General features: G+C 32.9%; 1 protein-coding gene across 1 annotated transcript in view; it reads left to right on the forward strand.

The window, feature by feature from the left end:
• DPY19L2 (dpy-19 like 2) overlaps positions 1-13,293 on the forward strand; it is a 101,037-nt gene that overhangs the window by 66,756 nt on the left and 20,988 nt on the right. The window contains exons 14-16 of the mRNA XM_046020089.1: positions 375-476; positions 2,111-2,182; positions 4,598-4,644. Coding sequence (XP_045876045.1) covers positions 375-476; positions 2,111-2,182; positions 4,598-4,644 — 221 coding nt within the window. The remainder of the gene's footprint in view (positions 1-374; positions 477-2,110; positions 2,183-4,597; positions 4,645-13,293) is intronic.

Here is a 13,293-nt window from a genome sequence, read left to right on the forward strand (position 1 = left end):
ATATGTAGTGAAAGGGTTAATGTGAGATAGTTTCCTTCTTAATAAATGCTGATTATAAAATCTCATGATTAACTGCATGGTGGTTTCTGCCCAGTGAGTATTGGTCTTAGCTCATTCTTTATATTATCATCTCTGTTTAATTTTTTCTGACCTCTATTCTTCTTTTCATTTCTTGATATTTCTCTTTGTTTTCAGTTTTCTTCATAATTCAGTACATAGCAATAGTTTACTGATTTTTTAAAAAATTTTCTTTGAGGGACATCTGTGGACCTTGAATTATCTCCTTTGTAGACTTTACTAATAAAACAAATCAATTATTATTGACCATATTTCTTAGGGTAATTTTAATTTATTTTACTTTATTTTCTTCTCAGATTCGCTTGAGTGACCTTATAGCAGCCAGAATCCTAAGGTATACAGATTTTGATACCTTAATTTATACCTGTGCTCCTGAATTTGACTTCATGGAAAAAGCGGTATGAATATTTTTTGATTTTTTCCCTTTTCTACAGGTATGATAGTTTTTTGCTCCTGAATTTTCCTTTTAGTCTGAAACTCACAATTTTTGTCCAGAGGCATCCAACTTTTATCATTTATTTTACTGTAACTTTTATTAGTCATACAGTGACTTCTATCTTAAAGAGTTAATGATGATTAAATGAGATAATCCAGGAAGAGTGCTGAACATACTATCTGATCCACAGTTCAATTGCTTTCATTTTTTAATACATTTTTAATATAAATAATTTATATTTATACTATATATTCTATTCTATACATTATATTCTATATTATATACATAATATTCTATAATATATAAAACATATTTATATTATTTAATATATTTATGTTAAATATATTTGAATACTTTAATATAAATATATTTAAATATATTTAAAATAAATATATTTTTCATACATTTTTTTAAAAGATTGTTTTTAATTTATTCATTTGAGAGAAGAGAGAGAGCCAGAGCTTGAGCAGGGGCCAGGTCAGAGGTAGAGGAAGAACCAGACTTCCAGAGCACAGAGCCCATGCTGGGCTTGATCCCAGGACCCTGGGATCTAACTGAACTACCCAGGTGCCCCATACAGTTCAATTACTTTTAATAATCTAGGTCACCTGCTCAAATCCAAATTCTCTTTTGATTTTCAGAAACTTTAGTTTTATTTCACTTAACACTCCAAATATTATTAAAAAAATTTTAACAAGATGCTGCCATGAAAGGTATACTACTAATCATACATTATTCTCTTTTCTATCCAACCAGTCATACATTCACTCAAAAACTATTATGAGTACTATTTATTTATCTGTGAGGCAGTTTGCTGTAGGACTGACAACAAGGAGGAAAATGTCTTGGTTCCTGCCTTCAAGAAGTACTTAATTCAGTGACATGGTAAATCACTCTGACCACAATAATGGGTCATGAGAATTATTTAGCTGCTGATGTTATTTTATTGCTTACTCATATTTATAGTTATTACATAGACTGGCTTTCTTCCTTGTTTGTTATAGTTTCACCAGTGAAAATAATGGAACTTTGCAGCTCAGGAAATGATAATGTAGGGTCTGGGGATCAGTAAACATAAAATTTAAGATTAATATTATGTAAATAAAAGAAAAATAAAACCAAAAGAAAGGAAAAATAATAGACATAGCTTATTTTTGGTTTAATGTTTTTTTACTGTTAAAATCTTTGGTACATTTGTATAATTTTTTATAATTTTCATTCTTGTAGTAGAAGATGAAGGTTGATAAATATATATAATGTTAATGACAGAAACATTTTTACCTTTAAGGAATTTCACTGTGAGGGGCACCTGGGTGGCTCAGTGGTTAAGCAGCTGCCTTTGGCTCAGGTCATGATCCCAGGGTCCTGGGATCAAGCCCCCCATCACATCGGGCTCCCTGCTCAGTGGGAAGCCTGCTTCTCCCTCTCTCACTCCCCCTTCTTGTGTTCCCCCTCATGCTGTGTCTCTCTCTGTCAAATGAATAAATATTAAAAAAAAGAAAAAAAATTTCATTGTGATACTCAATTTGACAGATTTTTACTCATTTTCTATAAAATTTAATAAATGACTATTTTGAATAATTTGCTTTATTCCAGACTCCATTGAGATATACAAAGACATTATTGCTTCCAGTTGTTATGACGATTACTTATTTTATCTTCAAAAAGGTATTTTTAAAAATTTTTTTCATTTGATTTTGGGTTCAAGATAAGGACTATAGTGTATTAATTAATGCTAATAACTGGGAATTCCACTTTATTAGGAGGAATCCATACCCCCCTTTAAAAAATTTCTTATTCAGCTCTCTCTTTATTTAGTATTATATGGTTTTTAAAAAATTATTATTTGGGTTTTTTAGAAAGCCTCATCAGAAAGGATATTCTTATTCTTTCAAAAGAAATCAGTTACCCACTATGTACCATGAACTACATTCACAGTGTTAGTCCACTGAGACAAATAAAACAGGTCTTCTCCTGTCTTGGAACTTACAGTCTTGGTGGGCATCAAGCAAATAATCACACAGTTTGAAGAATTAAAATTGTCAAAGGAGCTGTGAAAGGAAAACAACAGTTCAGTATCTTCTAAATATAAAGCACATTCAAGGAAGTCTTGATCCATTTTAAGACACACACAGGAGAATTTTGTATAGAAATTCTTTAAAACATTGTCTGTGTATTCTATGTATTTTCCCAACAAAAGAAATATACTATGATAAAAGAAATAATGTTCTAAAATACCTCTGGCAGATTTTCTTGGTCCGGGAGTGGTGTATCTAAAATTCTAGCTAAAGACACTGGGTCTTAGTTTTTAGCATTTTTGAACCATCTTTATATTGTTTAGAGGTTGTCTTAAGTCAGTTATGTATTTATTTTATACCTTCAAGTAGATAGCAATAACATTTCTCTACTACTTTACCAGATGTGTCCTGTTAAAACTGGTTTTCTTTATTTAAAGTCAAATTGCTTTTCCTCTCTGTATAGTTCTAGCTCCCACATTTCTCATTCCTGTGTTTTCACATAAAATGTGAACAATTTGAGTGAGAAAGGCATCTGCCTCTACATCTCTGTGGTTGTGCCCTTGACCCATTCCCTAGAGACCACTTGGAAAGAGGATAGGGGTAGTAAGAAGAAATGGGTAAACTACACACCATGTCCCTTTGGTTCCACCTAACTCTCCACTAGCCTGTTTCTGTTCCGTCATGACAAATGGTGCTGTTGTTTGAAGGCTCCACTTAGAGGAGCTAATGCAGGAATTAACTACTCAGTGGGGATATAGCTAACATGGGAGAAGATGAAAGTGAGATCTACTATTACTATCTTTATAAAATTAAGATCCACGACTCATAAACATAGTACTAGCTCCCAAACACACCACAGCTCAAACCATTCATATGCATTAAAAGGTATTTTTGTGCATTTGTTGCATGTGCACACACACATGTGCACACAGACATGTCCCCGTCCCTGTACCCATTAAAGTGTAACACCTTTCTTTCTCCATATAAACCCTTCCTTTTTATTTGTCCCATTGTGGCTTGTTTTTTTTTCCCTCAAGAACTGATGTTCATTTACTTTTTCAGTTGTATGAAATCACTTCTGGGAAGAAAGAAGGAAAGCTAATATCGTGTGATTTTTCTGTGAAACTACTGAATTTTAAACTCCTATGAGTGCATATGTTCTATTAACTAAACCCCTAAATAGGCTTTTTGCTTGCCTAAGTTACCAGAATCTCACTTGTGACACTTGAAATATTCATCCACAAAAAATATTCTTGAATGAATGAGAGAAGTTAAAAATTCTAAGCTTAGATTTCATTTTAGGATTCAAATTTCACTATGTATTTTTTCATTGTTTATCTCTAAGTTATAAACCACATCACAGTGTAAAACTTGAAGTTCCCCATAAATTTTTTACTATATCTTTAAGTTGCCTAGGATGCAGCTAAAAACTCTATGGCCCAGTTAAGCCCCCACATTCACCTCCACTCCTCCCTTCCTCCCTCACCATCAAGTGGTACATTGTGGTAAGCGTACTTTGGCCTTCTGTTGTGGTTATTTCCCACGGAGCTAGATCAGGGAAGAAGATTTGCCACAGCTAATTTTATAAGAATCAGAAGTTTACTGAAGCAGGAATATAAACTGCATGCGTGGGAGGAGGTGGGCGGGTGGGGCAAGGGAGGGTTGGGGGAAGGAGAGAGAGAGTCCTGCTTTGCTTGGAAGGTTAAGATAAAATAGTCTCTGCCTCCTTGGTGGAAACCAATTCCCCACTTGCAGCCCACTTCCCTCCCAGTAAGATATAAACTCTAATAAGGAGCTGTCCACATGTAAGAGCTTAGAATTGTAGAGTTGAAATGACCTTAAAGATTTACCCCAATGCCCTTTTCTTTTCTTTTCTTTTTTTAATAAAAGAATTTAGAACTTCACGAAAATACTTGCCTGAGGCAGAGGTGGGATTAAAGTGCTCCCGAGGACTCACTTTAAGGATAAAAACACTTCTTTCTAGTGAGGGTGTTTATGTTTATAAAGCAGAGCATTTTAAATGTCACATAATTCCTTAGAAAAGCTTAATTTATTCTATTCACAGGTTTATCGTGATGTTTTATGTGTCTTATCTGCAAATACTTATCTAAGGTAATTATATCATAATTGTTTTTAAATCATACTGTATTCAGTTATTAAATAACTACTGTAATATCAAATGAATGTATATTAAACCAGCAGTTTGATTAAGAAAGGAGACATGAACCAATCTTAGATGTTCTCTTTTAAAAATATATGTTATTTTTAGACATCTCTTTTATGTGTTTGGACTTGTTTTGGAGATATTTCTATTTTAATTAACTCAAAGTTTTAATCAATTTAGTTTAATTTTAATATATGACTAGAATTTAAAGTCCATAAACAGAAGTAAGCTAAAGTTTTGTTTTAGCAATTCTTGTTTTTTTAACTTTCAGAGAAAACATAATTATTTGTTTCTCTGCATATTCATGAAGTAGTTTTTCTGATTTTATTGTTAAAACCATTTGCTGTATCACATTTTTTTTTGGTGGTTTAAGTGAAGTCACTAACTTCACTGACATAAATATATGTAAGAAAAATATAACTCAAATTACACATTTCTGTAGGACATGTGAGATTGTGAAGAAAACCTCCTTATGAGGAAAATCTTAAATTACATTTTATACTTGCAGATATATGATTAAATTTGATGTATTAATGAAATTTATTTTTTAGGACAGTTTCAGATTTATGGAATAGTTGCGAAGATAGTACAGAGAGATTCCATCAGTCCTGTACCCCATGCTTATATTTTCAGTAAACAGTTTCGTATGGTTATCAGAAGGGCTTAATAGAACTTTATGGTTGAAATAGTTTAATCTTATTTGTCAAAATCCAAATCAAAGGGCTTAATAAACCTACTCTACTTTGCTCTGGTCAGAGGAACCTCAGAGCAATATGCCTTAACATTGTATAAAGAGTGTTTTTAGAGCTCTGAGAACTATTCACATAAGGAATGCATGATGGCATCTGATATTTAATTGAGTAATAGAAGATTGAAAGTTACATGACAGCTGTCTTCAAATATTTGAGAGGGTGCAATGTAGAAGAGGACAGACTCAAGGGGACCAATGGGAAAAGGTATCTAGCTCAAAATAAGGAGGTGATTACATTCCTGGAAGTGACAGGCTTGTGTGTGTGGTGGGGGAGGGATGTAGAGGAGTTTTTTTAATTACAAAATAATACATGCATATAGTGAGACATACAGATGAAATATTTCAAGAAAAGAGGGAGTGTTTCTCTCCCTTGGATCTACTCCTCACTGGTGCTGATTGTAAATGGTTTTGTATGTATCATTCTAGAAAACATTCCCAAAATCAGTGTTTTCATAAAAAAATAGAATCAGTATTATTATGTAACTTTTTATTTTTACTTGTGTATCTTGGGTGTCTGCCTATATCTTCTTCATACTTTTTCGTGATCTCCACATTTTATTGTTCATCATCATGAATGATTACCAAGTACTTAACCACTCCCACATCAGTGGGCATTAAGATTCTATTTATCTTTTTGTCATAACAACCAGTGCTAAGAGTAAGAACATATCTGTATGTATTCTTTGCATACTTATTTTAGTATTTAGGATATTGAAATAAGACTGCTAGATCATAATGTATGAATATTTATAATTTGATAAATACTGAAAACTTATGCTGAAAATGTCCATTTCCTTGTATCTCCATGACATTTAACTTTTTCTTTCTGACAGATTAAAAAAAAAAGGAATTTATTTTACCAGTCTTCCCTAGTAAAGTTTCACATCTTTCAAATGTGTGTGGCATATTTATGTTTCTCGACCACTTGAAAATTGATGTATAGGATATTTTATATTATAGACAGTAACCTTTTGCCTGTTACATGTATATAACATTTCTTCTAGGATATTAGTTTATAATTTATTAATGGTTTTTGCTTTATAGAAGTTTAAAATTTCTTTACAGTCACTTCTATACATTTTCTGGGTTAATTTATTGCTTAGAAACACCCACATCAAAATCATTAAATTATTTCCAAATATTTTCTTTCATAATTTTCATTTTTGCCAAATACATATGTATATATTTAAAGCATACAACACAATGATTATATGTGCATTATGAAATGATTACCACAATTAAATTAATAACATATCCATCACCTCACAGTTACCTTTCTGTGTGTGAGAACGCTTAAGATCCACACTCTTAGCAAACTTTATATAATATGGTATTATTAACTGCAGTCACTATGCTGCACATCAGCTTCTCAGAACTTCATCTTATAACTAAAAGTTTGTACCCTTTGATGAACATCATCCCTGTTAGCCCCCATTACACAGCCCCAGAAACCACCATTCTGTTTCTGAGTTTGACTTTTTTCTCCTTTTTAGATTCCACATGTACGCGATACCATAAAGTATTTTTTTTCCTTTGGCCTATTTCACATAGCATAATGCCCTTCAGATTCATCCATGTTATCACAATTGGCAGGATTTCCTTCTTTTTTATGACTGAATAATACTCCATTGCATGTATGTGTGTGTGTGTGTGTGTGTGTGTATACATATATATGTATATATATATGTATACACACACACACACGACATATTCTTTTTTTTTGGAATTTTTAAAAATTATTTATTTTTAATTTTTTTTATAAACATATAATGTATTTTTATCCCCAGGGGTACAGGTCTGTGAATCGCCAGGTTTACACACTTCACAGCACTCACCATAGCACATACCCTCCCAATGTCCATAACCCCACTCCCCCTCTCCCAACCCCCCCTCTCCCCAGCAACCCTCAGTTTGTTTGCACACCACATATTCTTTATCTACTTGTCCATCACTTTGCATTATTTCTATATCTTGGCTATCGTGAATAATGCTTCAATGAACCTGGAAGCGCTGATATCACTTCAAAATATGGATTTTGATTATTTTGGATATATTCCCAAGAGTATGATGGCTGGATCATATGGCAGTTCTATTTTTAATTTTTTGAGGAACCTCCATACTGTTTTCCAAAATGTCTTTTCAAGTCATTTGCCCATTTTAACTGACTGTGAACAATCAATTGAGATAACTCACTACCTTCGGACCAGCCCATTTGCCCATTTTAAAATCAGATTATTATTATATATTTTTTGCCATTGAGTTGTATGAGTTCCTTATGTACTCCAGATATTCACCCTGTATCAGATACCCAGTTTGCAAATATTTTCTCCCATTCCATAAGTTACCTTTTCATTTTGTTGATTTTTTCTTTGCTGTGCAGAAACTTTTTAGGTGATGTCGTCGCACTTGTTTATTTTTCCTTTAGTTGCTGGTGATTTTGGTTGCCAGATTCAAAAATTCATTGCTAAGACTCCTGTCAACTTAATCTTTGTGACTGGTGTAAGATAGGAGTTTAATTACATGGTTTTGCATGTGAATATCGTTTTCCAACCATCATTTATTGAAAACACTATCCTTTCCCCATTGTGTGTTTGTGCCCTTATCAAAGATAAATTGACCGTATATGCATGGGTTTATTGTTGGGCTCTCTATTCTGTTCCATTGATCTATATATCTTTCTATTCCTGTACCATACTGTTTTGATTACTATAACTTTGTAGTATGGTTTGAAATCAGGAAGTGTAATACCTGTAGCTTTGTTCTGCTTTCCCAAGTTTATCTTGGAAATTTAAGGTCTTTTTTGGTTCCATATAAATTTTAGAATTGTTCTTTTTATATCTGTGAAAAATGTCATTGGAATTTTGATAGGGATTGCATTAAATCTGTAGATTGCTTTGGGTAGTATGGATATTTTAACATATGTCTTCCAAACCAAAAGCATAGAATATCTATTTATTTGTGTTGTCTTCAGTTTCTTTTATCAGTATCTCATAGTTTTCAGTATAGAGGTCTAGCTTCTCCTTTGTGAAATGTATTCCTAAGTGCTTTATTGTTTTTGATGCTATTATAAATGAGATTGCTTTCTAAATTATCTGTTTAGATGATTCATTGTGATTGTGTAGAAATGCAGCTGATTTCTGTGTTTTGATTTTGTGTTCCACAATTTTATTTATTTATTAGTTTTATTTATTAACAGTTTTTTGGTGGAGTCTTTAGGGTGTTATGCATATAAAATCATGTCATCTGCAAACATAGATAGTTTTACTTCTACCTTTATTATTTTTTTAAATTTCTTTTTCTTGCCTAATGCATTGATTAGACTTTTAGTACAATGCTGGAGAGAAATAGTTAGAGTGGGCATCCTTGCCTTTTTCTTGATCTTAGAAGAACAGCTTTGAAATTTTACAACATTGAGGATGAGGTTAACTTTGGGCTTGTCATATATTATATGCCATTATTCTGTTGAGGTACATTCATTTTGTACCTAATTTGTTAAGACTTCTTATCATGGAGGGGTTTTGAATTTTGTCAAATGCTTTTTTCTGTGTCTAATGAGATAATCATATGGTTTTTATCCTTCATTCTTTTAATGTGGCATATCACACTTATTGATTTGTGTATATTGAACTATCCTTGTATTGCAAAGATAAAATCCCACCTGCTCATGTTGCATGATCCTTTTAATATGATATTGAATTTGGTTTCTAGTATTTGTTGAGGCTTTTTGCATCTATGTTCATCAGGGATATTGGCCTACAAAATTCTTTTATTATCCTCATTTTGCTTCAGTATGAGAGTAATGTTAACCTTGTAAAATGAGATTAAGCATGTCCCTTCATCTTAAGTCTGTTGGAAAAATTCGAGAAAGATTTGCATTAATTCTTGTTTAAATGTTTGGTAGAATTCTCTAGTGAAGCCATCTGGTCCTCCACTTTTTTTTTTTTTTTTTTTTTAGAGAGGTTTTTTTGATTACTGATTCACTCTCCTTACTAGTTGTTTTTTGTTTGTTTGCATTTTTTTTTAAAAGATTTTATGTATTTATTTTTGAGAGACAGAGAGTGGAGGTGTGGGGAGAGGAGCAGAGGGAGAGGGACAAGCAGACTTCACTCTGGGTGCAGAACCTGATGTAGAGCTCAATTCTGGGACCTGAGATCATGACCAGAGTTGACATCAAGAGTCAGACGCTTAACCCACTGAGTCACATTGCTGCCCCTCCTTATTAGTTTTAAGTTTATTCAGATTTTCTTTTTCTTCATGATTCAGTCCTGGTAGTTTATTTCTAGGAATATGTTCTTTCTTAAGGGTATCCAATTGTTGGTGTATAATTGTTCATAATAGTCTCTTACGACCCTTTATGTTTTTGTAGTATCAGTTTTAATGTTCCCTCTTTCATTTTTTTATTTTATTTATTTAAATCTTTTTTTCTTAGTCTAACTAAAGGCTTATAAATTTTATCTTTTCGAAAGACCAGCTTTTAATTTTTGTTGTTTTCTATTGTTTCTTGTCTCTGTTTCATTTATTTCTCTTACGATCTTTGTTTCTTTGTTTCTCCTTTCCTTTTACTAACTTTGGGCTTAGTTTGTTCTTTTTCCAGTTCCTTGAAGTATATAGTTGTTTATTTGAAATCTTTTTATCTTAATGTAAGCACTTATCACATAAAATCCTCTCTTAGAACTTTTGCTGCATCCTGTAAGTTTTGGTATGTTGTGTTATTTTCATTTGTTTCAAGATATTTTTTATTTCCTTTTGATTTTTTCTTTGACCCATCAATTGTTCAGGATTAGATTGTTCAATTTCCATGTATTTGTGAATTTTCTATCTTTCCTATTTTATTGATTTCTAATGTCATACTATCGTGGTCAGAAAAGATACTTGATATGATTTCAGTCTTAAATTTTGTTAATGATTGTTTTGTACCTAACAGGATCTATCCATAGAATGTTCTGTGTGCATTTGAGGAGAATATGTATTCTCCAGCTGTTGGATGGAATGTTCTGTGTATATTTGTTAGGTCCATTTGGTCTAAAGTGTAGTTCAAGTCCAATATTTTCTTATTGATTTTCTGTTTGGATGATCCACCCATTGTTGGAATTGGGTATTGAAGTCCCCTTCTATTTTACATTGTTTTCTATTTCTCCTTTCTGATCTATTAATATTTGCTTAATTTATTTAGGTGTTCCAAGGTTGGGTTACATACAGATTTACAACTGTACATCCTCTTGATGAACTGACACCTTTATCATCATACAGTGACTTTGTTTGTCTCTTGTTACAGTTTCAATTTAGTCTATTTCACCTGGAATATGTATTGAGATCTAGGTTTAGATATGTGTCATCTATAGGGGTGTGTGTATGTGTATGATATGTAGAGTTACCCTTGCTTTCTTTTTGTTTCCATTTGAATGAGTATCTTTTTTCATCCCTTCCCTTTCATCTTAATGTGTCCTTAAAGCTAAAATGAGTTTCTTGTAGGCAGCATATAATCGTCTTGTTCTTTATTATTATTTTTTTTTTATTAAAGAGAGAGAGAGCACAAGTAGGTAGAGAGGCAGGCAGAGAGAGAGAGGAAGGGAAGCAGGCTTCCTGCTGAGCAGAGAGCCCAATGCAGTGCTCGATCCCAGGACCCTGAGACCATGACCCGAGCTTAAGGCAGAGGCTTAACCCACTGAGCCACGCAGGCACCCCTTGTTTTTTTGTTTTTTGTTTTTGTTTTTTTTTTTTAATTCGTTTAGCCACTCTCTGTCTTTTGGTTGGAGAATTAAATCCATTTATATATATATATATATATTTTAAAGATTTTATTTATTTATTCAACAGAGAGATCACAAGTAGACGGAGAGGTAGGCAGAGAAAGAGAGATGGGGAAGAAGGCTCCCTGCTGAGTGGAGAGCCTGACACAGTGCTCAATCCCAGGACCCTGGGATTTTGACCTGAGCCAGAGGCAGAGGCTTTAACCCACTGAGCCACCCATGTACCCCTAAATCCATTTATATTTAAGATTGTTATTGATAGATAAGGACTTGTTTTACCATCTGGTTGTTTTCCGTTTAATAGTTCCCTTCTTCCTCTCATGCTGTATTCTTTTTCTGTAGTAATATGCTTTGTTTCCTTTCTCTTAATTTTCTGTGAATCTACTGTAGTTTTTTTCTTTGTGGTTATCATGAGGCTTACATAATACATCTTATAGTTATAATAGTCTATTTAATGCTGACAAAAACTTAACTTCAGTCACATAAAAATTCTGCCTTTTTACTTTTCCTTTTTCTGTTACAGTTTATATCTGTTTATATTGGTATATACATTAACAATTGTGCTATATTTATTTTTAGATACTTTTCTTTTTTTTACTTTTATACTAGATATCAGTGATTTACGTAGCACTATTACAGCAGTACAATGTTTCTAATTTGATTGTATAATTAACTTTATGATTGTATAATTAACTTGATTGTATTAATTAACAAATTATGGTTGTATAATTTGATTGTATAATTAACTTTATACTTTCATAGGTGTTCAGGTTACTCTTAACATTCTTTCATTTCAGCATGAATAACTCCCTTTAGCATTTCTTGTAAGGCAGGTCTAGTGGTAATGAAGTCCCTCAGCTGTTGTTTGTCTGAGAAAGTTATTCTTTCACTTCATTTGAAGGGCAGCTTTGCTGGTTGAAGTATTCTTAATTGGCAGATCTTTTAATTTGAGCATTTTGAATATATCATCCCATCCTCTCTTGACCTGCAAGGATTCTGCTGAGAAATCCACCAATAGCCTAATGGGAGTTCCCTTATATGAGATAATTTGCTGCTTTGACAGTTCATCATCTTTGGTTTTAATAGTTTCATTATAATGTATCTAGTGAATTTGGGAGATTAAATTTGTATTGGTGACTGTGAGCCTCTCATGTACTTGGATATACATATCTGTCTCCAGATTTGGCAAAATTTCAGCTGATCTTTAAATAAGATTTCTGCCCTTTTTCCCTCTCTTCTCTCTTAGGCTGCCATAATGTAAATATTGTTTCTTCTGATGGCATTTCATAATTCACATAAGCTTTCTTCACTCTTTTTCATTCTTTTTTCCTTTTCTCTTCTTACTGGATAATTTCAAATTATCAGTCTTCAAGTTCCCAGATTCTTTCTTCTGCTTGATCAGGTCTCCTATTGATGCTGTGAATTGCATTTTTTATTTTCATTCATTGCATTCTTTACTTGTAGAATTTTTTTAGTTCTTTTTTTATAACTTCTAGTTCGCAGTTAAACTTGTTTTGTTCATGGGTTGCTTTCCTGATTTTATTGTGTTGTCTACATTCTCTGTAGTTCACTCATCTTTCTTAAAACAATTATTTTAAATTCTTTGGCAATTCACAGATCTCTACTTCTGTGGGGTCAGTTACTGGAAAATGATTGTGTTCCTTTGGTTGTGTCAGGCTTCCTTGATTTTTCATGTTTCTTATAGCCTTTCATTAATGTCTTCACATTTGATGGAGGAATCACCTCTTTCAGACTTTAAGGACTGGTTTTGGAGAGGAAAGACATTCACTTGCAGGTGGGTGTAAGGAGCCAGCTGGGTAAGGTGTGCTGTTTCCATTCCTGGGGAAGGCTCAGCAGTGTAGTGTCTCTGCAACTGAGTTTAGCATCAGTGAGGATTGCATGGGTCCTCAACCCAAGGGTTGGTGGGTGCATTTTTATTTGAAAAACACCTTTACTTTGCCCTCACATTAAGTTGATGGTTTGGTGAATAGGTATTTCTGGTTTTGTTTTTTTATTTAAAGCATTTTGTAGATAATTATTGGGTGCCAGGGTGCTTCAGTTAGTTAAGCATCTGACTTCAGCTCAGGTCATGATCC

This window comes from Meles meles, chromosome 10, assembly GCF_922984935.1.
Source record: "Meles meles chromosome 10, mMelMel3.1 paternal haplotype, whole genome shotgun sequence".
In the NCBI taxonomy this organism is placed as follows: domain Eukaryota; kingdom Metazoa; phylum Chordata; class Mammalia; order Carnivora; family Mustelidae; genus Meles; species Meles meles.